Source organism: Humulus lupulus, chromosome X, assembly GCF_963169125.1.
Source record: "Humulus lupulus chromosome X, drHumLupu1.1, whole genome shotgun sequence".
Taxonomy (NCBI): domain Eukaryota; kingdom Viridiplantae; phylum Streptophyta; class Magnoliopsida; order Rosales; family Cannabaceae; genus Humulus; species Humulus lupulus.
Window position 1 is genome coordinate 193,230,025 of NC_084802.1, and position 23,445 is coordinate 193,253,469.

At 41.5% G+C, this 23,445-nt stretch overlaps 2 protein-coding genes across 9 annotated transcripts; one reads left to right on the plus strand and one right to left on the minus strand.

Annotated features, from left to right (window-relative positions):
• Positions 1-2,631: 2,631 nt before the first annotated feature.
• Positions 2,632-5,546, plus strand: LOC133803633 (uncharacterized). Its single transcript, XM_062241734.1, has 6 exons — positions 2,632-2,811; positions 3,750-3,832; positions 3,977-4,153; positions 4,251-4,349; positions 4,432-4,677; positions 4,979-5,546. Exons 2-6 carry the CDS (start codon positions 3,758-3,760, stop codon positions 5,258-5,260), a joined length of 879 nt encoding a protein of 292 aa, XP_062097718.1. The 5' UTR covers positions 2,632-2,811; positions 3,750-3,757; the 3' UTR covers positions 5,261-5,546.
• Positions 5,547-7,166: 1,620 nt separating this feature from the next.
• Positions 7,167-10,515, minus strand: LOC133807057 (uncharacterized protein At1g01500-like). 8 transcript variants are annotated; one of them, XR_009879144.1, is made up of 4 exons: positions 8,736-10,307; positions 8,457-8,580; positions 8,169-8,321; positions 7,479-7,681 (listed from the first exon to the last, which is right to left on the minus strand). XR_009879144.1 is itself a non-coding variant. In XM_062245200.1 (3 exons), exons 2-3 carry the CDS (start codon positions 9,441-9,443, stop codon positions 7,451-7,453), a joined length of 939 nt encoding a protein of 312 aa, XP_062101184.1. In that variant the 5' UTR covers positions 9,444-9,481; positions 10,354-10,515; the 3' UTR covers positions 7,167-7,450. The 8 variants fall into 8 exon arrangements, 6 of the variants coding, with proteins under 6 accessions (XP_062101184.1, XP_062101182.1, XP_062101181.1 ...); XM_062245200.1 differs by lacking the exons at positions 8,169-8,321; positions 8,457-8,580 and adding an exon at positions 10,354-10,515 and having other exon boundaries at positions 7,167-7,681; positions 8,736-9,481; XM_062245198.1 differs by lacking the exons at positions 8,169-8,321; positions 8,457-8,580 and adding an exon at positions 10,354-10,514 and having other exon boundaries at positions 7,167-7,681; positions 8,736-9,545.
• Between the last annotated feature and the right edge of the window lie 12,930 nt (positions 10,516-23,445).

The following is a 23,445-nucleotide window of genomic DNA, read 5'->3' on the forward strand; positions in this document are numbered from 1 at the left end:
AGAAGGTGTAAAACCAATTGGTTGTAAATGGATATTTAAAACTAAGAGGGATGAAAATGGTAATGTGGTGAGGTTTAAGGCACGTCTTGTAGCAAAAGGCTATACTCAGAAACAAGGCATTGATTATAAAGAGACTTTCTCTCCAGTTTCATCGAAAGACTCTTTTAGGATAATAATGGCACTTGTTGCTCACTTTGATCTTGAGTTACATCAAATGGATGTTAAAACAGCGTTTCTCAATGGCGACATTGATGAGACAATTTATATGGAGCAACCAGAAAACTTTGTGTGTGGTGACCCAAAGAATATGGTTTGCAAATTAAAAAAATCCATCTATGGACTCAAGCAAGCTTCCCGTCAATGGTACCACAAATTTCATCAAGTGATTCTCTCATTTGGTTTTGAGATAAATGCTGTTGATGATTGTGTGTATCACAAGTTTAGTGGGAGTAAGTGCATATTTCTAGTTCTATATGTCGATGACATATTGCTTGCCACTAATGATATAGGCTTATTGCACGAAACCAAGAGATTTCTATCTAAGCATTTTGAGATGAAAGATCTTGGTGACGCCTCTTTTGTTTTAGGAATTCAAATACATCGAGACCGTTCTCGGGGTATTCTTGGATTATCACAAAAGAGCTATATCGATAAAGTACTCAAAAGGTTTGGCATGCAAGATTGTAGACCAGGTGATACCCCTGTCGTTAAAGGAGACAAATTTTGTCTTAAGCAATGCCCTAAAGGAAGCCTTGAAATTCAAGAAATGCAAAAGATTCCCTACGCTTCAGCTGTTGGGAGTCTAATGTATGCTCAAGTTTGTACGCGTCTGGATATAGCGTACATTGTTGGAGTATTAGGCAGATACTTAAGCAATCCAGGAATTGATCACTGGAAAGCAGCCAAAAAGGTTATGAGATATTTGAAGAGAACAAGAGATTACATGCTCACATATAGGAGGTCAGATCACTTTGAGATCATTGGATATTCTAACTCCGACTTTGCGGGATGCCAAGATAGTAGGAGATCCACTTCAGGCTACATATATCTGTTAGGTGGTGGAGCTATATCATGGAGGAGTGCAAAACAAACACTCATAGCTTCATCTACCATGGCAGCAGAGTTGGTTGCATGTTATGAGGCATCCAACCATGGTATATGGCTGAGAAATTTTGTCACCGGGCTGCGCATTGTGGATGGAATAGAAAGACCACTTAAGTTGTATTGTGACAATAAATCAGCTGTATTATATTCCAACAACAACAGGAGCTCGACGAAGTCAAAACATATTGACATCAAGTTCCTTGTTGTTAAAGAAAGGGTACATAGTGGACAGATTTGTATAGAACACTTAGGTACAAACTCCATGATTGCAGACCCCCTTACCAAGGGTTTGCCACCCAAGGTCTTTCGTGAGCACACTGCTCGTATGGGTGTTTTAGAGTATGAGGATATCTAGATTCAGTGGGAGTTTGTCTTTATTATCCTTTGTGTTTTATTAGTTTCATGAAACTTATGTATTTAGATATTTTTCTGATCAGACTTTATGTTATTAAGTTTATTTCACTTTGTACATTAAGCTAAAGTTTTGATCTCTATAAAGTAAAGTAGGACCAATTGAAAATTGACATGAATAGATCACCATGCATGTAATTTTCATACCACATTATCATGATTGATCTATGTCATTTGGCTATGTTGATGTATGTGACCATTGATGGGTTTAGTTGTGATTGATACAACGAAAATCGCTTTGATCCTATGTTGATATAGTTAATGGACGAGATTGCATATGCCTATGGTTATGATGACAAAGTTATGAGCTCAATAAGGTTAACACATTTATATATATACATATGTGGCCCAGTGGGAGATTGTTAGAAATTTATTGGGGTCACAATTGTATATATAAAATGTGTGTTGGGTCATCAAATAAAATAAGTCAAATTTATGTGGTCTATTTTGGAATAAAGTTTATGACTTAAGGGTATGTTTGTCATGATTTTAATATGTGGATACCAATTAGACAATTTCTGATTTGATGAGGGGCCAAATTAGAAATAGTTAATAAATATTACTAACTGCTTTGGCAGTTGGTTATATAATGGGTAATGGTCCCCATTTTTGTATCGTATCGTATTTTTCAGATTCCTGAATCCCCATCATCAGGAAAATAAGGCTTCAAAGGTTTTTTATGCAAAATTAGAAGATCATACCTTTTTACAAACGATTCAATAGACTCCGGTACGCTTCCGCTAATCTTTGATTCTCTTGAATTAATTAGGGCTATATACAGATTGAAGTTTTATCTAATAGTAGGGTCTTGGCTAATATTTCTGGGCGGGATTGGAGCTCTTATAGTATCAACTATAGGAGAACCAGACTAGGAGCCCCTCCTCCCTTTTCTTCATTAAAAAAAAGTAAAAAATAAAAATACCCATTTGCATATTACACGTGGGCTGATTTTTAGCCGGCTGTCGCTGCAGTAACGAGAACCGCACGTGGTGTTAGCATACAGCCGAAACCGTACGTTATACACAATAAAGCTGAGAAGAGAGAGAATAAAATATCTACAAGAGCTACAACCAGATGTGCATCAGCATAAGCTTTAATAATAATAATAATAAACAAAAATAATAGTTGGAGCAGTGTCTTTATAAAAAAGTAAATAAAAAACTTTAGTTTACTCGTGCCCCCTGGTCTCGATGGTCCACTCTCTCAGTTGAAGATCGTGAGTCATGACACTTTGGTGAATAGAAAAATACTCACTCGACCAAAGGAAAAACAAGGACCTTCAAACTCTCTCTTTTGGTAAGCCTCTTTTATTCTTTTTCATAATCTTTTCATTTGTTTCTGCTTCTCTTTGTATCGGTAAATCTATTGTTTTTACTTTTATTTCTGTAACGTGCGCATTTTTGCTCTTTATTTTTTTTATAAGATTTTTGGGATATTTTTTGGTGGATTTTATAGCTTTGTTTGTCTCAATTTCCGTACTTTATGGAATGCATATAAGCCAGGATAGCTTGGTTATGGTATTTGTTAATATACATTTTCAGAGTTTGGTGTTGTTTGCCCCAAATAATATGAAAATTTTAAAAAGAAAATTCCATCTCTTAAAAGTAGGCAGACAAAGGTTCAGTTTTTTCTGTCTCATGGGCCCTTAATTTTAGCTGTAATTGGTATTTAATTTGGTCTCGTTTTCTGTAATTTTCTACTAGTTGATTCTGTCCCACAGAATAATACAGGTAGTATGTGTTTGCTCTGATCTTAGTTTTTTCTCCCTCTTCGGTTTTACCCAGGTCATTTTAATGTGGTTACTGGGTTGGCTAAGTTTTGTTTATTATACTCTTTGGGTTTTTGTTTATAGTTTATATACCATATGTGAAGAATCAATATTATGGTAAAAAGACAAGATTTATGTTGTTGCATCTCCTGGGTGGGTAGGTTGGTACAGAATTTTGAGTCTTTGACTAGCATTACGGCTTGGATTAGGCTAATCATATTATTAATCTTGCATCCGGATCTGTTTGACCCAAAGCGATCCACCTTTCTTTGTTTTGAATTGGCTGATCTATTATTCTGTCTTGTCTAACTTCTTATCTTAGACCAATTTTTAGAATTTGGACCCATTTTTTAACATGTCTTCCATATAATGTAGCTGATCTTTTATAGATTTAGTGTCAATTATCAAATTAAGTATTCTTTCGTTATGATAATCATTGTAAGTTGAAGTTGAGTTCTATGGCCAGATTTCAGTATGACCAGCATTTTTCGTCGACGGAATAATTCTAATCAAGATCAGGAGAATGATCCATCGCAGCGTGAAATAAAGGTATCAGTGCTCAGTTGTAATGTTTGATTGCCCCCATCACCACCTACCCGGAACTGTCCAAGGCATCAAATGAATCTTCAGAATTAAGACACTATATTATATCTCTCAGATATGTTTACTCAATTTAGTCTGTTTAAAATGCAGCTAAATGAGCTCAAGGCTGCTATTGGCCCACTTAGCGGACACAGTTTACAATACTGTACCGATGCATGCTTTAAGAGATACTTGGAAGCTCGGAATTGGAATGTCGACAAATCAAAGAAAATGCTGGAAGAGACGCTTAAATGGAGATCAACTTTTAAGCCTGAAGACATCCGATGGGTAGGTTTTTTTATAAATAACAAAAGTGTCACTTCCATTTCTGGAAGTTAGTTTAGTTTCTTCTTTACCTATCATTTCAACATGCTTGTGCTGTCAGGAGGATATAGCAGTAGAAGGTGAGACTGGAAAAATCTACCGGGCAAATTTTCATGATCGGCAAGGGAGGAGTGTTCTAATATTAAGACCGGCAAAACAGGTTGGTAACTGGACATCCGCACATTGCAACTTTGTTAAGCTTTTGTAACAGTTGAAGACTAATGCTGTCAAAAATATTGCAGAACACTGCATCATTAGACAATCAGATGCGACATCTTGTGTATCTCATAGAGAATGCCATCCTAAACCTTCCAGAGGGTGAAGAACAGATGGCATGGTTGATAGACTTCACTGGCTGGACATTGAGTACAAGTGTGCCGATCAAATCAGCTCGTGAAACTGTAAACATTTTACAGAACCACTACCCTGAGAGGCTAGCTGTGGCTTTCCTATACAACCCCCCACGGATTTTTGAAGCATTCTGGAAGGTTTGAGTTCAAACTTTTTACTAATTGCATTTTTTTTTTGGCTATATTGACCATTAAAACGGCCAACTAACCATAGTAAAGACAAGTTTTTTGTTAATTCACCTCATAAGTTTTTCTTGGACAATTCCGAAAGGAGCTAGATGAATAGGAGCTGAACCAATATAGTCCTCTATTGATGATTCATCTGATTATAGAAATAATTCAACTATGTTTTCTCATTATGCTCAACTGGTTTTCCAAATTCTAGTTACTCCTATTAGTTTCTTAAAGGGTATTCTTTGCCTATTTACTATTGATGTAGATTGTCAAGTATTTCTTGGACGCCAAGACCTTCCACAAGGTCAAGTTTGTTTACCCCAAGAACAAAGATAGCGTGGAGCTTATGAAGCAATATTTTGACGAGGAGAATCTTCCCACAGACTTTGGTGGAAAAGCCGTTTTGAATTATGACTACGAAGAGTTCTCAAGATTAATGGTCCAAGATGATGCCAAATATGTTGCTTTACATAGTTCCAACGAGAAGCTCAGCCAGGCCACCAATGGGTACTCTGGGGCTGAAGTTGCTCCTGAACCAGCTAGTTGAGTCGGTCTGTAATTTGAGTACGAAGAGGCTCCCTAAAAGCCTTGGTTTGAGTTGATGGCCTTGATAACAATCAGCTCAACGAACCTGTTATCGTAATTTAAATTGAAGCTCAGCTGTTGGTATGTAAGCGAGATCAGGCTCGGATTTTAAGAACGTTGAAATGCTGAAACCTGTGTACTCTGCAAATCTATCAACCCTATCGTATATGCTTCTCTTTCTCTTAGTCAAGCAAACGAAAAGGTGGCAACATTTTATTATTTTATCAACTTTTCTATGTTTGGTATTACTATTGAGAACGGGAAATTTGAGCAAACATGCATTGTAACGTCTCTAATTAAAAATTATGCCAATATTAATAAACACTGGCAAACAATCTTTCTTTTACAAAATGTTGACCAAACTATCCTTCCCATTCCCTCTCTCTCACATATTCCTCTCACTGCTCTCTAAACCGTCATCAATCCCCTCCAATCCGATCCACCCCCACCCAATTCTCCTTATCTTCCCTCTCCTCTCTCTCTCTCTCTCTCTCTCTCATTAAAACAAAAATGCATGAGACCATAAATTTTTTATTTATTTTTTAATATTTTTATGATTCAAAATCAAATCCAAAACTTAAACTCCAAAAAATATTCGTTTAAAGCACAAATTTAAACATTTTGAATACATCGGTGCATAAAATTTTTATTTTGATCGCAATTTTTTTTTAGATTTAAAAATCTAAAATCTCCAGAATTTCGAACAAAAACGATGCTTAATAATAGTTTGTGATTATTCTATAAAAATTTTGATTTTAGAGATTAAAACGATGCTAAAAATAATGATTAACGATATGGTCCTATGAAAATTTGATTTTAGAGACCAAAATACTTAGCGATGGTCTCGTGAAACTTTGATTTTAAAGGCTAAAACAATAGTTAATGTTTCTTAACAATGGTCACGATTGTCCCATAAAATTTTGATTTTAAAGACCAAAACGATGCTAAAAATGATGGATAATGATGATCCCATGCAAATTTGATTTTACAATCCAAAATAATGCTAAACACAATAGTTAACGATAGTCCTATGAAAATTTAATTTTAAGGGCCAAAACGATGGTTAACAATAGTCCCATTAAAGCTTGATTTTAGAGGCCAAAACGATGCTAAAAACGATGGTTTTTCCTCTAAAATAAATTTTTCATGAGACCTTTGCAAACTATCGTTAAGCATCATTAACCATCATCTTTGCTTAAAAATTTGTACATTTCAAATTTTCATATTTGCAAATAAAAAAAGCCATCAAAAACAAAATTTTATGCACATGTGTTTGAAAACATATAAATTAGTGTCTTATGTAAACGTTTTCGTGCATCTAAGTTTTGTATTAGAATTTTATTCATTAAAAAAATATTGACTTATATGGTGGTGGATGGTGAACGAAGGTGGCGTTAATGGCCAAAATGATATTGGTGTGGCTCGGGATGTGGTGCTCTGAGAGTGAGATAGAGAGGAGAAAAAATGTGAGGGGCATTTTAGTCCCAATTGAATGAGGAAGCAAAATTTTGAGAGAAATATTAAACTTGGCATATTTTTTAATTATGGGGTCCTAGGAAGGAAACAGTGAGGCTAAAAATTCCCCTGAGAAATGATGACCAAACACAACAGTTCCATTGCTGTTAATGAGTTGTTTTGGCTAAGAATAAATCAGTTGTTGATTTTGTTTATATTGATTATGAATTTGATGTATCATATTACCACCAGTTCGATTTATCATTGAAGAGCCAAGTGTAGCAACCGCTCTTTTTGGCAGTTACTATGGCTTACACTACTTTTGGAAATCAACATTATACTGTTCCAAAAAATTCTGAATCACCTGCAAAATATATTCAATTAAAAGAATCAAATCCAAACACACTAGAAGCTCGCCAAAAAAAAAGAGTTTTATTTACATGACATTACAACTTATACAAGCCTTAGATTAGTTATAACCTGGAGAACCACAGACTGGTATTATTTCCTTTGTATAGGAATCTCTCTAAACAAGCATTTCGCATTACAAGGTAACAAAAGACACGACAAACAAAATTTCAACAGTCAGCAACACAGTCAAAATCTGCACTTTTGATGCCAAGAGACGACGACGAAGTTAGCTGCGCTTTGAATTTTGGGAGAACAGAGTTTCCTGCACTTTTCTAAACAAAAGGAATCACAGAAGTCTCCTTTTAAAGTTACGAGTTGTTGATTGGTAAGTACGGACCAACAAACCAACTCCTATACCAACTCCAAGACATATGCCGAGTCCAATTCCAACTCCAACTCTAACTCCCGCGTTAAACCATGAGAGCTCACCATCTTCACTGTCCATATATTCTGTTCTTCTCCAGTACATATCATTGTATTCCTCATTTTCTGGTTTGTAGTTTCGATATGCCGCTAACTGCAAATCCAAGATAACAATGAGACTGGGAAATCTTAAGGCCAACATGGTAAAAGAAAGATACAAGTAAATTGTTCAAGATCATGCTCCCTTAGTGGTCTAGGCATTGTTACCATTTCAAGTTACCAAGGTGTGAACTACTTTTCTAATTTTTGTCCTCTTTTAAGTAACAATTAAAAATAAATACTAAACAAAAATCAGACAGGTGCCAATGAAACTAGCGAGCAACACCATTATGTAAATGTGTCAATCCAGAGCTAACATAATTGATATTACGTAGTGTTTCTGATGCAACTTTTGACTTCTAAAGAGATTTGTCCATGTAAGCAGAAACACCAATCTGCAGCTATCTTGACTAGAAGTTTAAATGAGCAAAGCTTTAGAAGAAAGTAAAGATAATATGATGAGCAGAGATGACAAAAACTAAGATTAAGGGATGCTTATGATCCCAAAGGAGCTAAGCTATGCAAAGAACATTAAGCCTAACCAGTCAGGTTGAATGTGGGCCCCATAATGACACTGATGAGCCCACGCCATATCTGTATCTGGCAAAGCAATGGCTTTGAAAACAACCCAACTCAAACCAAAAAGGGTAAATGAGAACTCTCCCAAAACTTGAAACCCGTGCATTGCCCATACCCTATAACGCATTTAAGATAAGATTCTTTTGGCAGTCTCCCGTTCAAGACAAAAAAGGATTTTTTATGCAGCGGGAAGCATGTTCATAAACTAGAAGCATAAAGGAAGTCATAACTAAAAGATAATACATGAATACCTCGACAGTCGACATATTTACATCCAAAACGCCGATAAGGTCTTTTAATTTGTTTATGATACTAAGACTAGATAACCAATCTGTAGTGAAATCTATCTCAGCCAAGCAAAATATAAACTGTAATCTGTAGTAAGGAAATAGACCAAAATGAATGCAAAAATAAAGAATCAGGACTGTAATTTACAATATGAATCAGTAAATGTGGAATGGTTATGGGGGAACCAAAAAGAATATCACAGAATTCAACATTCAATGTCTAAAGTGTTCCAGTGTTGATACCTGCAGATCAAGCCCAGAAGCTTCACCTTTCTGGCATTCAGTCGCCTCATTCTCCGGAATTGCATCTAACATGCCTTTCCTAACATGTTTCTTACGAAAACAAAGCTGCAAAGTCTTGGTTAAGATAATTGGGGTTCCAGAGAAGCAGCCTGCAACGTAGACCTCGATTGTTGGCGCGGGCAAATCACAGCCAGCAAGATGTTTTCCCCTCAAGAAGCCAGCAGCAGCAGTAATATCCGAATTGCAATTCATGCTCCAACGCTTGGCACTGTGTTTTGATTCCCCAGTACAACCATTACAGTTAGACATCTCAAGAACCCCAGAGAGAATGAGATCTTCTTTGTCAAACACCTCAAATTTCAAACTCCCCGTTAACCTTATACTGTCTGTGCTCACAAATGTAGCTTCTTCTGATTTTCTATCCGCCCTATCCCTTCTAAGAAGGGATGAAACCCCATCAGAGTAAATGCTTGTTCTAGAGCCATTAACTTCCAAAAGGGAATCAGGGCTCAGAGGAATATGGTTAAGAGTTAGAAACTCCGGGCTCGAATCGTCAACCTTAAAATTACTGACCCTCACATAGAAGACTCTCAATTCAAACCAAGGAGGTGATAATTTATTACAGGGCTGATATGCAGAGTATCTAGTAACCTGAAGGCCGTGGTCATCCACTTCGCCATTGTTTTGTGAATCACAATGACCATTCATCGTTGAAGGAGCTCAATCTTCACTGAAACCCCTTAATGCTGATTAAAACAGAGGTGTCATCAAAGCAACTTCTCGAATCAAACTCAAATTGGCACACAAAACCTGCTATGGAATCAACACGATAATTTGGTATTCGCAGCAAACCAACAACAATGAAAAAACATATAATGGCTTCAACCCGAAAACCCTAATGGTCAAACTCGACAAGATATGACAGGTAATTAACTACTATAAATATAGATAAGAAAACCCTAATTTTTAGCACCAGAATCCCTTTGAATTAGGACAAAAATGAAACAGACTAACAAATGAACAGGCCAGCAATCTTAGGTACATCTGCACGGCCCCCCAAATATTTTTTGAAGAACTTATTATTTGCACAACTTGATTAGCTAATTCAAGTGGGAATATAGTACAAAATTTAAAGGAAAGAATAAAGAGTCGGTTTCGGAATCAAAATATTCAAAAGCAAAACACAGGTACACCAAAGTGTAAGAATCTATGGTAACGAAGATCAAAATGACCAAGAAGCAAAAACCAGAGACACCCACCAGCCAAAACGCGCTAAATAGCTTAATCCAACGGCCAAATCTCACATATCCTCCTAGCTTCGTTGAATCGAGTTTGAAAGAAAAATGTAATCAGTCCTCACACTTGATTGAAGAAATATAAGAGAGTAATCAGTCCTCACAAATCTCACATATCCTCAGAAGAAATTCATAGGAAAATATAAGAGAGAAATTAAAATAACACGTCCTTCAAAAAAAAAAAAAAAAAACAGCCTACGCATAACAAATAAAAGGACACGTCACACAACCCGCCAAAACTCTCTCTTTCTCAGTCTAGATTCTAGAACGAATGAATGAACGAACGAAATAGAACCACTAAAACAAATTAAATAAACACTTACCAAGGAATTCTTCCATCCACAATCTCAAAATGGCAACCAGTAAGTCAAATCATAAATTCAATGGAAATGGTTAGAGGGAGTGACTTGGGTTATCGCTTTCGAAGGCTCAAGGTCAGGGCTTTTCAGATCCCCACTTAGCCCTAAATTTGTGGTCAGCAAATAAAATAATACCATGACCCCGCAAATAAAATTTTCTCTCCTTTTAAACAAAAAAAATTATTATTATTATTATTGGTTAATGAGTGAAAAGACTGTCGGTATACTAAAAAATAATGGAATAAAAATAAAAGAGTAAGGTGTCTGGGTGAGAGTTGATACATAAAAGGCAAAGAATGAAATGGGCTTCACTGTCTGACCTTGAAATTGAAAATGATATGATCTTATCCGATTGCAGCAACACAACACAACGTACGCAAAACCATTTGCATTCACGAGGCTGAAAGGGATGGGCAAACAAACCAAGTATTTGCCCTTTTTTTTTTTGAGAGAAAAAAAAAAATCTTAACTAATATTTAGTCAATTAAATTTTAATATTTGTCATAGTATTAAACGTTTTTTTTTTTAAATAACAATTTCATTGATTAAGAGGTGAAGCCTCGATTACCCAAGCCAAACATCATACATTTAGTATTCTCAATCAGCATCACAAAAACAAAACACATCTTGGAACATAACTTTATCACATTATTGGGCCACTTGAACTAGTAACATGTACCTAACGTGACAAAGTGAAGGAATCACTATAATGAGACAAATTTCCTAATAAGGTTTGGGGTATTGATCAGAAGGTCGGAATAATCATAATTGATTTATTATGTAATTAAATGATTATATGCATATTTATGTGAATTATAATATTATATGATAATAAATGTATGCATATGAGTCTACTTTTCATTATAAAGACATTTTGGCAATTTAACCCGTTGATGGCATATTTGTATATTTTCATGCATGTTGGTGATTTATGGATGAGACCACATTATATGTGGATTTGTTCGAACTTTTCGGCATGAGACGATCTCAGAATACAAGTTAGCGGTTTGGTCATAGCGGGGTTAATTTCGGGACTCGGGGTGAGTCTCGGGGTAATTTGAGGATTAGTTCATTACTGAGAATTAAAAGGGTAATGGGATATGGTTTAATATTATTTGAGAATATTGGGAATAACGGGAATTGGAGGACGTTAATTATGATTAGTGGGATTAGATGGGAAATGACTATTTTACCCTTGGGGGCAGTTAAGGAAAGAATATAAGCTTGGGGGCATTTTGGTCATTTGACCAAGGGTTATATGTAACTAAGGAAGGCTGTAGAAAAAAAAAAAACAAAAACAGAGTGTTTCCTTCCTCTCCCTCCCCGATCATCTCCTTCTTCTTCCCTTTGAATTTTTGAAGCTCAAATTGAGGGTTCAAGCTTGGGAGTTGAGGCTTAAGGGTTTAGGCTTGTGTTCAGCCATTGAAGAGGATTCAATTCGAATTTAAGGTAAGGTTTTAGTTCAATTTTCTGGTTCCTTGCTCTATTTTTTTGCGTTAGTTTTGAGATTGGAGTTTTGATCATAGGAATGGGAATTTGATGAGGTTTTGATTGGTTTAAAGCTTAGGTTTTGTTGGTTATATGATGGATAAGTTGTGGTAATAATTGGAAACTTTGCTTTGTGGAATTGTAAGTGTTTTAGTAGGTTTTTGAAATGAGTTCGAAGAGGAAAAACATGGGTTTTTAGTTGGGTTTCAGGTGGGGCCACGACTCTGTTCTAGAGCGTCGTGTCCCAAGCTTGATGAAGATGAAGGGTGGTGTTGAAGAGCCGTAGGGCCACGGCATGGGGGAAGGCTGGCTGCGGCATGGTTGTGTAGGGTCGCGACTCTTAAGGGCCTATTTGGCCAGAAATGTGTTTTCATCATGGGAATCCAAACCTTAGGCCTCGGGATCGTTCCTATTACCCGGTTTTGTGGGATTCGATGTTCCGGAGGCTAGGCTTTGGTTCGGGAACCTTTTGTTGTGCATTATCATTAATGGGAGTTATATTTGGTTATGACTAGGTGACCGCTGAGGGATCAAATGATTGATCATTCTCAAGGGTCGTTCATTTGTTATTTCTCGCTCAAACCAGAGGTAAGAAAACCGCACCCTGTATGTGATGCATGTGATGCATGAGATACATGTGATTAGGGCCTGATATGAATATTGAATATGAGATTGATCAGAGCTTGAGTCTCTGTAATTGTGCATGATAATAATTGTGCTAGTGATTGTTAAGTAAGCATGCTGAATGCCCTACATTTGGATATTTGACATATGATATATGCCTGGTTGCATTGCTTACTTGTGAATGGCACTGACTCATTAGTCAAAATCGACAATGGTGTCAGTATTAACTGTGAAGCTGTTACTCATTTGTCAAGTTCGACAGTAGTACTGAGCACTAGTCGTATGGTATTGGCTTAAGAGTCAAGAACAGTTTTAGCGTGTTTAACGCAAGCCGAAAAAAAAAAAGATTAGATCTAATTGACATAAGCATTGAATGATTCATCGTGAACATTAATGCTTGACCGACCTCAAGTTCGATGAAAATTAAAAGCGCTTGTCTAGTCTAAAGGCTAGTTACTTAAAGTCAGGGCCAAAAGGCTCAGGTGACTGCATCGTCACATGGCTATGGGTGCTGAGCCCACGTTAGTGACTCACTCATTAGTCACTCATCTGATTTACGTTAGTGACTCACTCATCTGGTTTAAGTTAGTGACTTACTCATCAGTCACTCATCTGATTAGGGCTACACGCCCCAGCATGATTATCAGAATCTCAAAGTGTTAATCACTCATTTGATTAGGATTGACTTGATAGTCATCCATACAGGAGGGCAGGATCCACCATCATTATTTGGACTTATTTGCATGCATAAATATGGCTATTATTGCTAGGCATGCCTATTATGATTCAGTGACATGTTATTACTTGTTCATGAGCATATTGAGTTTTCTTGCTGAGCTTCGGCTCATGGGTGATATGTGGTGCAGGTAAAGGCAAAAGAAAGTTGGACCATCCTTGAGTTAGAGAGCTTAGGTGACGATGTGTACACATGCAGCTGCTCGACTGCCACGGCCCAGGGTTTAAAGAGGAACTAGGGTTAAACCCTATTTTGCCTCTTAGGTCGGCTGGTTGTAAATCTTTTGTTGTAATTAACCTTTAAATTATATTTTTGGGATCCCAATGTATACAGTAAACATTTTAGTGAAACGTTGTATCTTAACCAAAAAATTTAATCCTAAACGGTTAATCATACTTAGTTACACGATTATGCCCAAATGACTTGATTGGCGAGTTTAGCATTGTTTAAAATGCACACCGTAACGGTCCCTGGGTAGTAGGGCATTACAATCACCATCGAAGATAAACGGTACCTACCACCACCACCATAGGCAGTGATCTACACCCACCCACACAAGGTACATTATTAACAAAGCAAAAACATAATCTAAAACTAAACAAAAACATAAGCTCAACCTAAGGCTACTCAGATCCGATCCAAAAGTGTCAGCCACAACCACTCTCGACCTCAACCCATCCCAGCCAGATACCATCACCAAATCGAACCAGAGAACAAGGGGAAACCTTCCACCGTTCGCACACCCCAACAACCAAACACACCAGCACCCACACAGCCTCGCAGCCCCAGTGCATGGCTACCCACCCAACCTGTTATCCGTAAAATTAGCATTGGTGACGTGGCAAGTGATCCCTGGATACGTGTCTGACACCTGGAAACGTTCTGCTAGAGTATCGACCAGAGGACACATTAGAAGCAGTGCAAGCCTGTCTTACCTGCGACCAGTCTGGTCGATAGTTCCGTGTACAAGGCGACATTAATGGGAAGATCTTTATGAATCCCGAATTTATCTCACACAATCTCCTGAATATCCGATTATTCAGGAAAGAATATCTGTAACAATCTTTTGTAATCCCCCTTGAGCCTATAAATAGCAAGAGATAGCTTAAGGGAGGGGACTTTTGGGCTTTTGGAATCGTGATTATAGTAATTATCCTAGGAATATTGTATTGTTCTTCAGAAAGTGGTGAAACTCATTGAACCCTAGTTCTTTGATCACTCTTCTGGTTTTATATCAATATCATTCTAAGTGGACGTAGGTCATTACCAGATCCTGGGGCCGAACCACTATAAAATACTGTGTCTTATTTACTTTTGTCATTACGTTCGTCTCATTTCTTTCATTCATATCAAGCATATTCTGACTCCGTGTCAGTTGGCCAAATCTTGGGTCAACATTCTGGTGCTTTCATTGAGAGCTTGATTTATCGTTGTTGAGAAAACTAATGGCGAAAGCTGGAAAGAAAACTGCACAGGCCGCCGCTGCACCGTCAAACCCGCCACCTCCTCCTCCTCCTACAAGCATGGGGGAGGATGAGCCACAACTGAACTTTGAGGAGGAGGAAATGGATGATGCAACGCTGAAGAGTACCCTGGGCGCATTGCAGGAAGAGCTGGCTAGTCTGAGAGCCAGTCAGGAGACTGCCGCTGAAGTTATGGCGCGGCAGCAGCAGGAGATTGAACGGCAGCGCGCGGAATTGAGCGAAAGGCAGGCGGAGGTGGACCGCCGCCAGAACGAAGCCATGGCAGCCCTTGAGGCAACCCTTGAGGCAGCCTTGCTATTGGCTAGAAATCAGGCTGCACCTGCCTCGCAGCCTGACCAACCTGTGAATGGGCCGCCCCAGAGGGGGCCTAATCCAAGCCCACCAATACAGCCTTCAAGTCCGCAAAGGCCCGAGCAGCCTCAGATGCCCCATGACGATGTCCCACGAGAGCCCGAGGCACAGCCACTGTCCCAAGCTGCTCGGGGTAATCCCTCGCAACAGAGGCAGAATAGGGCCGAGCATCAGCCTTGCAGCCTTAGGCGCCGTAGGGATGATGGGCCAAACCTACCGAACAGAGGTCAGTACCCTCCTGGCAACAGGAGAGACTCAGAGTTGGGCTCTGCGGTCCGGGGCCCCCCACGGCACGATGATGCACGGGGACACCACGACCAGCGCATGCCACCCTCTAACGCTCGGGATGGTTCAGCTAGGAACGGACATCGAGGGAACAGTCGATCTCACCATAGCCAGTCGAGGTTCAGAGATGGCCACGGATACAATGAGGCTGACTCAGGCAAAGGAAATGCCGGTGGGAGGAATGAAGAAAGAGGTAAAGGCAGGAGTCAGGTACCTCAAGATGACCAACCAAATAGACAGGATGCTGGGGGGCAGCCCAGACAAAATAATGTCTTCAACCGGCTCGGGGGTAGCGAGCAGCGGAGAAGAGAAGAGGACCTGAGAGATGTACTCAATGATCGCCGTGAGAGGCATGGCGAGAACGTCCCCCCGGAAACAGAGGCCACAGCGATTCCTGCCGCTGTGCAGGCCCAGATAGATGCCCTCAACCAGGCTATGCAGCAACTGGTCGGGGGAAGGACTTCATACATCGACCACGATAGGAGGAAAGACACTCCTTTCGTACAAAGGATAGCTAATGCCGAAACTCCCAGCAAATTCAAGATGCCTACGCTACCAAACTTTGACGGATATGGAGACCCAGTCTCGCATGTCAATAAGTTTGAAATTCAAATGGATATTCAGAAAGTGTCCGAAGACGCTCGGTGCAGGATCTTCCCTGCAACACTTTCTGAAGCTGCGCAGGAGTGGTTCTTCAAATTCCCTCCCGCAAGCATTGTTTCCTGGGAAATGTTCGTACGGGAGTTCTACGGACAGTTCTATGCTGGTCGTATACACCCAACCGAAGCTAACCAACTAGTCGAAATTCGCCAGCAGGATGGGGAGTCGGTGAAAGACTACATCCAACGTTTTATGCGAGTAGCAGCTAGAGCGAAGACGGTCGGGGACGAAGGGAAAATGATGGCAATAACTGCAGGAGTAAAACGTCGTTCTCCCCTCTGGAAGAGTCTCCGAAAGGAAGGGGTGAGAACTACCCAAGAATTTTTGGATCGAGCTGATCGCTACATCAAACTCGAAGAAGCCATTGCTGATGATGGAAAACCCTCAAACAAGGGTAAGAAGGCTGCCAAACCCGCCAAAGCCGCCAATGGTTCCAAACCTAATGGCAACGGCAAAGGCAACGGGAACGGCAACGGTAATGGCAAGAATGGTGGAAAATGGTCGTATAACGGCCTTCCACCTCCGACAACAAACGAGCTAAGAGTAATCGTTATGAATCTCGGTTCACTAACTACACTGCCCTCGTTGAGTCTCGGGGAGAGGTTTACCAGGCCACAAGCTCTAGTGTGCCTTACAAGAAACCTGGACCCATTCGAAAGGACATTTCGAAAAGAGACACTACCAAGTTCTGTCGTTACCATAATGACTACGGACATGACACTAATGAATGCAACCGGTTAAAAGAAGAAATCGAGTTCCTTATTAGACAAGGACACTTGAGAAGATACGTACGGGCCTCGGGAAATTCCCAACGAGAAGCTCCGGGTGGCAACGAGCAGGCGTCCACACGCCAACGCTCGCCACCATTACAGCCTGCCCCCATGGCTGGAACACTCTTAACCATCTGCGGAGGCCCACACCTCGCGGGAAATAGCGGAAAGGCCAGAGAACGATATGCTCGGACTCTGCACCACAACCAGGACATCGAGATGATGACTGTGGAGGACCGTGCACCAAAAAAGGCTCGGTCAGAGGAAGGTGAGATAACCTTCTCTGATGGCGATGCTCAACACGTCCGGTTCCCACATTCCGATCCGCTGGTCGTGGATATCCAGGTGGCCAATATGATGGTGAAGAGGGTACTGGTCGATACAGGAAGTTCAGTGAACATCCTATATAAGTCAACACTGGAACGCATGAAATTGTCCGTAAAAGACTTGGAGCCCTGCAATCAAACGATATACGGCTTCTCTGGAGAAGGACTCGCCCCAGTCGGAATGATCAAACTCCCAGTAATGACGGGTACAGCGCCTGCAACAAGGACATTACTCGCCACTTTTGTAGTGGTCGATTGTCCTTCGGCGTACAACGCCGTTATTGGAAGGCCCATACTGGTTGATCTACGGCCTGTCATCTCTATGTGGCACCTAGCCATGAAGTTCCCAACAGACGCGGGGGTAGGACGCGTTTTGGGAAACCAAATGGAAGCCAGGGAGTGCTACAATGCCTCGATCACAAAGACGAAAAGTGGAACGTCGAGGAGCACTGCCCCAGATAGATTGCAGATGGCAGTTGATACGCAAGCCCAATCAGGTGGTGAAGTCACCAAATAGGGTGTTGCCCAAAGTGGGGATGGAGATTTGGATCCTCGCTTTGGGGATTTTGAAGAAAATGTTGGACCCGTCGAGGACCTGGAGGAGGTCCAACTGGACAAAGAAGACCCAACCAGAGTCATAAAGGTTGGGAAAAACTTAGAGCCTACCACGAAGCACGCACTGGTGGAATTCTTGCGGGAGAACCAGGAGGTTTTCGCCTGGTCGCATAAAGACATGGTTGGGATAGATCTTGCAGTGATCAGCCATGTCCTGAATATAGACAAGACCTTTCCACCAGTGCAACAAAAAAGGAGGCTGCTCGATAAAGACAGATCACGAGCCTTAAAAGAAGAAGTCGAAAGACTAAAGGAGAATGGATTCATAAGGGTGGCTTTTTATCCGTCGTGGGTCTCCAATCCGGTGCTGGTCCCCAAGCCTAACGGCAAGTGGCGGACCTGTGTGGATTTTGCAGACCTCAATAAAGCCTTCCCAAAGGACTGCTTCCCACTCCCAAGGATCGACCAGCTGGTCGATGCTACTGCAGGGCATGAGATCCTCTCATGCATGGATGCATATTCGGGCTATAACCAGATTAGCATGCATCCCCCTGATGAGGATCACACCAGCTTTCGGACCGATACGGGCTTGTATTGCTACAGAGTAATGCCCTTCGGACTGAAAAACGCAGGTGCGACTTACCAACGGCTAGTCAACCACATGTTCAAAGAGCAAATCGGTGTAAACATGGAGGTATATGTGGATGACATGCTGGTAAAGTCTAAGAAAGCAGAAGGGCATGTGAAGGATTTACAAGAGTGCTTTAATGTGTTAAACAAGTACCAAATGAAATTAAATCCCCTCAAGTGTTCCTTTGGAGTCGGATCAGGGAAGTTTTTGGGGTTTATCGTAAATTCAAGAGGAATCGAGGCCAACCCCGACAAGATAAAGGCCCTGATCGACATGAAGTCGCCAGAAAGGATCAAAGATGTACAAAGTTTAACCGGAAGAATCGCAGCCCTAAGTAGATTCATTTCAAAATCAACAGACAAGTGCGTCCCATTCTTCAATCTACTTAGGGGGAATAAAAAGTTCGAGTGGACAGAACACTGCGAGCAAGCATTCCAGGCGTTGAAAGCTCATATGGCACAGCCTCCCATCTTATCAAAGTCGATCGAAGGAGAAACTTTGTTTATTTATCTGGTGATTATTGAAGTTGCTGCCAGCGCGGTGCTAGTGCAAGAGGAAGAAGGTGTACAAAAAGCAGTCTACTATGTCAGCAAGAGACTGATCGAGGCAGAATTGAGATATCCGCCAATCGAGAGGTTAGCATATTACTTTATCCTTGCCTCTAGAAAACTACGCCCCTACTTCCAAGCCCATCCTATCACAGTTCTAACCGATCGGCCCCTTCAGCAAGTCCTCCAAAAACCCGAGGTGGCTGGGCGATTGTTAAAATGGGCAGTCGAGCTAGAGCAGTTCGATATAACCTATTCGCCGTGAGCAACAGTAAAGGGACAAGTCTTAGCCGATCTTATTGCAGAGTTCACCGAACTCCCAGACAGTGAACAGTGCGAACTGCCTGAAGCGCCCGTGCCTCAGGACAAAACTCCTTCGTGGAAGCTATTCACGGATGGTTCATCCAATGAATCCCACGCTGGAGCGGGAGTGATATTGATAACACCGGAAGGGCATCAATTTCACTGCGCCATCAGGTTCAACTTCACTACATCAAATAATGATGCAGAATACGAAGCACTCCTCGCTGGATTGAGAATGGCAAAGGACATGAGCATAAAGACGCTTGATATCTACAGTGATTCACAGCTGGTGGTGAATCAGGTCCTAGGAGAATATCAAGCGCGAGGTTTGAAAATGGTAGCCTACTTAAATAAAACAAAGGACCTGCTAGCCCAGTTCACGAAGTACACCCTCCAGCAGATCCCGCGAGATCAGAATTCAAACGCAGACGCCTTAGCCAAACTCGCGAGCGCAAAGGATGCTGACACTTTGAACATTGTGCCAGTAGAAAGACTAAGTAAGCCGAGCATACAAGCAGCTGAGTCCAGTATGGAGATTCGAATAGAGGATACATGGATGGCGCCTTACTTGGAGTATCTGACAAATGGTACGCTCCCAACAGATAGGAACAAAGCCAGAACTTTGCAAAGACGAGCTGCTAGGTACATACTGGTCGATGGTGTTATGTACCGAAGAGGATTCTCAATGCCACTACTCAGGTGCGTTACACCAGAAAAGGCTAAGGAGCTCATGAAGGAGGTGCATGAAGGCTTCTGCGGGGACCACGCTGGGGGGCAGAGTTTGGCAAAAAAGATTCTAAGGCAAGGCTACTTCTGGGCAACGATGAACGAGGATTCGATGGAGTATGTACGAAGATGTGATAAATGTCAAAGGTTCTCCAAGATTCCACGAGCAGCTCCAAACGAACTGAAGCAGATGCAGAGCCCGTGGCCTTTTGCAGTATGGGGGATAGATTTGATTGGATCCCTGCCTATAGGGAAAGGCGGAGTAAAGTACGCAGTTGTGGCAGTTGATTACTTCACCAAATGGGCCGAAGCTGAACCACTCGCAACCATCACGACCAAGAAAGTTCTTGATTTCGTCATCAAGAACATTGTATGCAGATATGGTTTGCCCAGGAAGATAGTTTCAGACAATGGGACCCAATTTGACAGCGACTTATTCACCGATTTCTGCGAGAGGCATGGAGTTATTAAAAGCTTTTCTTCAGTTGCACACCCCCAAGAAAACGGGCATGTCGAAGCCGTAAACAAGACTCTTAAAGACACCCTGAAGAAAAGACTTGAAGAAGCTAAAGGGGCGTGGCCAGAGCAGCTGCCTGAAGTCCTATGGTCGTATAGAACGTCCCACCGAACAGCGACAGGACATACTCAATTTTCATTAGCCTACGGATATGAAGCCATGTTGCCTGTCGAGTTAGATCCCCCCTCACATCGGTGCTTGACTTACGACCAGGATCAGAACAGCCAGCTAATGATGGAGTCCCTAGACTCAATCGATGAGATACGAGAGAAATCTCAACTTCGAGTTGCTGCATACCAGCAAAAAGTCGCCCGGTACTTTAACTCCAAAGTTAAAAAAAGAAAATTCAACGTCGGAGATTTGGTGCTACGACGAGTTTTCTTAAATACATGCGACCCTACTGCTGGAGTGCTCGGACCTAATTGGGAGGGACCTTACCAGATTGAAGAAGTCCTTCATCCAGGCACATACAAACTTGCACGCTTGAACGGAGATCTCGTTCCACGTTACTGGAATGGAGAACACCTGCGCAAGTATTATCAATGAACAGTCCTTTTTAAAGAACTGGCTTGTGTTAAAAAATTTAATTTTCTTACAAGTTTTGCAAAGAGGGTTAGCCACAATGTATGGCTAACTGCTCGTATATGTAAGGTTCTATTATAGAATCACTCGTAAAGACATGTTTAGTCCATTTTTAATACGAGATTATAAGGGACTGTGCGCAACCAGTCATTCTTGCCAACCTTTGTGAATTTACATTTACAAGTATTTGTTCATTACGTGTGTTGTTTTGCTGTACTACAAGTATCATTTTTTCGCACGAACAGGAATGTTCGAACAGGCCATGGTCAGGGCAAGTGACCAAGGACCTAAAGCCCCTTGATCATTTGGGGGGCATATAAGGCACATCGATAGCAAAGCATACTCGCAAGGTATGTAAACACATGAACAAAATGAGTGAAAGCATGCTGCAGTACTTAGAGTATTTTTCAAATTTTATGTTTTGTTAAATCATGCCAAAGTACTATGCTAAGTTCGGTAATACGGACAAATGTTATAATAAATAAAGATATTATAGCATCAAGATTTAAGCTTTTACACCGCAAGCATCGCTGCTTGGATGTAACTGTTCGAATAAAAGAAAAAAAAGACTTACTGCCTGTGCAGCCAAGTTTAAAAAGAAATTATTGTCTTTACATTACGACCCGTGGGTCGTATAGCCAAAAAGTAAGAAAAAATTAATGGGAAAGTTTAAGAGGCATTTGGGGCCGGAGGGTCCTGGCCAGCATCCTGGTTGGTTGCGTCCTCGGCAACTTCTTCTTCTTCTACACCAACGATGCTTGGAGAAGCAGGGATCCTCAGTCTTGCCTCCTCTTCAGCCAGTTGAGAGGTGCAGCGAGCCAACTCAGCAGTCCTGACCTCCTCCGAAAGAAAGCTAAAGTCGGCACCCTGATTATGTTTCCAGAAGTTGTAGAAACATCGGAGTGTCGTCCTCTTATACTTTTCAAGATTTTTGGAGTTGTCAAGCTCCAGCTGCTTCACCTTGCCTTCAAGAGCGACAATAGCCTCGTCCTTGGACTTGAGTGTCTCTCCCAGATGCTTGATCTCGCGAAGATGGGTTTCGTTGGACTCTCGATACTGCTGCCTCAACTTTACCGCGGCATCTTTTGTAGCTTCAGCCTCTGACAATTTGGTCACCGCAGCATCCCTTTCTCGAGCCATAGCCTCGAACTCCTTGGCGTGCCTAGCCTCTGCAGCCAAAAGCTCCTCAGCCGCCTTCACTTGATGCCTCTCAGTGGCCTTTGCCTTGGCCTGCTCGATGGAAGCCTGGATACGGGTATGAGCAGTGATAGCAGATAGCAAGGCCTGTGAACAAAGGAAAGAGTTAGAACCTGCCGTGAAGAATAAAAGACTAAGACTTAAAAAGTGAAGAAATACCCACACTGGAGATTTCATTCAGGGCCCTGTTCAGAACCTGGTCGGCCCCCATGTTTTCAGCCTCGACCATTGCATCTCTGACACGGTCACCTTTGCCAATGCGGTCAAGGCGATCCCTGGCTGATCGAAGGGTATGGCTCATGAGTTTGGCCCCGAGAGCTTCGTCACGAGTAATTTCCTCTCTAGTGGGCGCAACCAGAGGATTTGGTGGGGCAGGAGGAGTCTGCTTCTTAGTAGGAGCTGGTGGATGAGTTTGCCCCGTTGGCCCAGGAGTTTTCTCAGTTGGCGCGTCCTTGGGAAGGTCTTCTGTTCGACCCTTCTTGGCTGGAGGGCCTCGGCTGGATTCGCCAGTTCTCCTCTTGGATCTCCGCTAGAGTTGGGGAACCTCCTCTTCCTCCTCGGCCTGGTACATGTCAAAGATATTGGGAATGGCCATATCTGCATGCAAGTAAACACAGGAAACTGATAAGAATAAGAGGCAGATGAAAATATATTATATGCAACAGAAGAAAGGCAACAAAGTGAATACCCGAGCTACAACTACTGGTCGCTACACTATTGACTCTATTAGTCATATACTCATTATCTGGCATGAAGAAGTCTGGCCCTAATTTTGGAGTATACGTAAAGTTGCCTTCCCCGTCGAACAAATGACAGGGAATTAGCAAACCATTTAAAAGTAAAATAGTGTTACCATTCTCGTCAGAGGACTCTCCCAAGTCCACAGCTGGCTCTTTGGCCTTTTGTTTCCCCTTGCCTTGGGGAGCAGAAGGCCTTTTTGCGGAAGGATTGCCCGTGGGCTCCCTAATAGTAATCCCCGTTGGCCTCCTCCGAGGAGGAGACACAGGACGTTGCTGCTCGGGAACCCCCTCGGCAGTGGCTTCGTCCACCACGGACCCTCTAGTTTCATGGCGAGGAGCCAGGAGGCCAGACCGCCTCAAGTTTTCTTCAGTCACCAGGATCTTGACGCTTTTTGCTGCGTCAGACATCCTGGCCAGAGTATTAGACCTTAACACCATGTCTGGTGTTGGGGTTGGACGTAACCAAGGGCCTGAAAAACAGATTAACAGTTTAAGAAAAATGAAAGGAGACACCTTGAGTAAAAGTATCGACC

Excerpts from the sequence above, each read along its gene's own strand:
- LOC133803633 (XM_062241734.1), top strand. The coding sequence starts at position 3,758 with ATGACCAGCATTTTTCGTCGACGGAATAATTCTAATCAAGATCAGGAG. Across the intron at positions 3,833-3,976 it reads CATCGCAGCGTGAAATAAAG|CTAAATGAGCTCAAGGCTGC; the intron begins GTATCAGTGCTC and ends TTTAAAATGCAG. Across the intron at positions 4,350-4,431 it reads TATTAAGACCGGCAAAACAG|AACACTGCATCATTAGACAA; the intron begins GTTGGTAACTGG and ends AAAATATTGCAG.
- LOC133807057 (XM_062245200.1), bottom strand. The coding sequence starts at position 9,443 with ATGAATGGTCATTGTGATTCACAAAACAATGGCGAAGTGGATGACCAC. Across the intron at positions 7,682-8,735 it reads CTTCTGGGCTTGATCTGCAG|TTAGCGGCATATCGAAACTA; the intron begins GTATCAACACTG and ends TTGGATTTGCAG.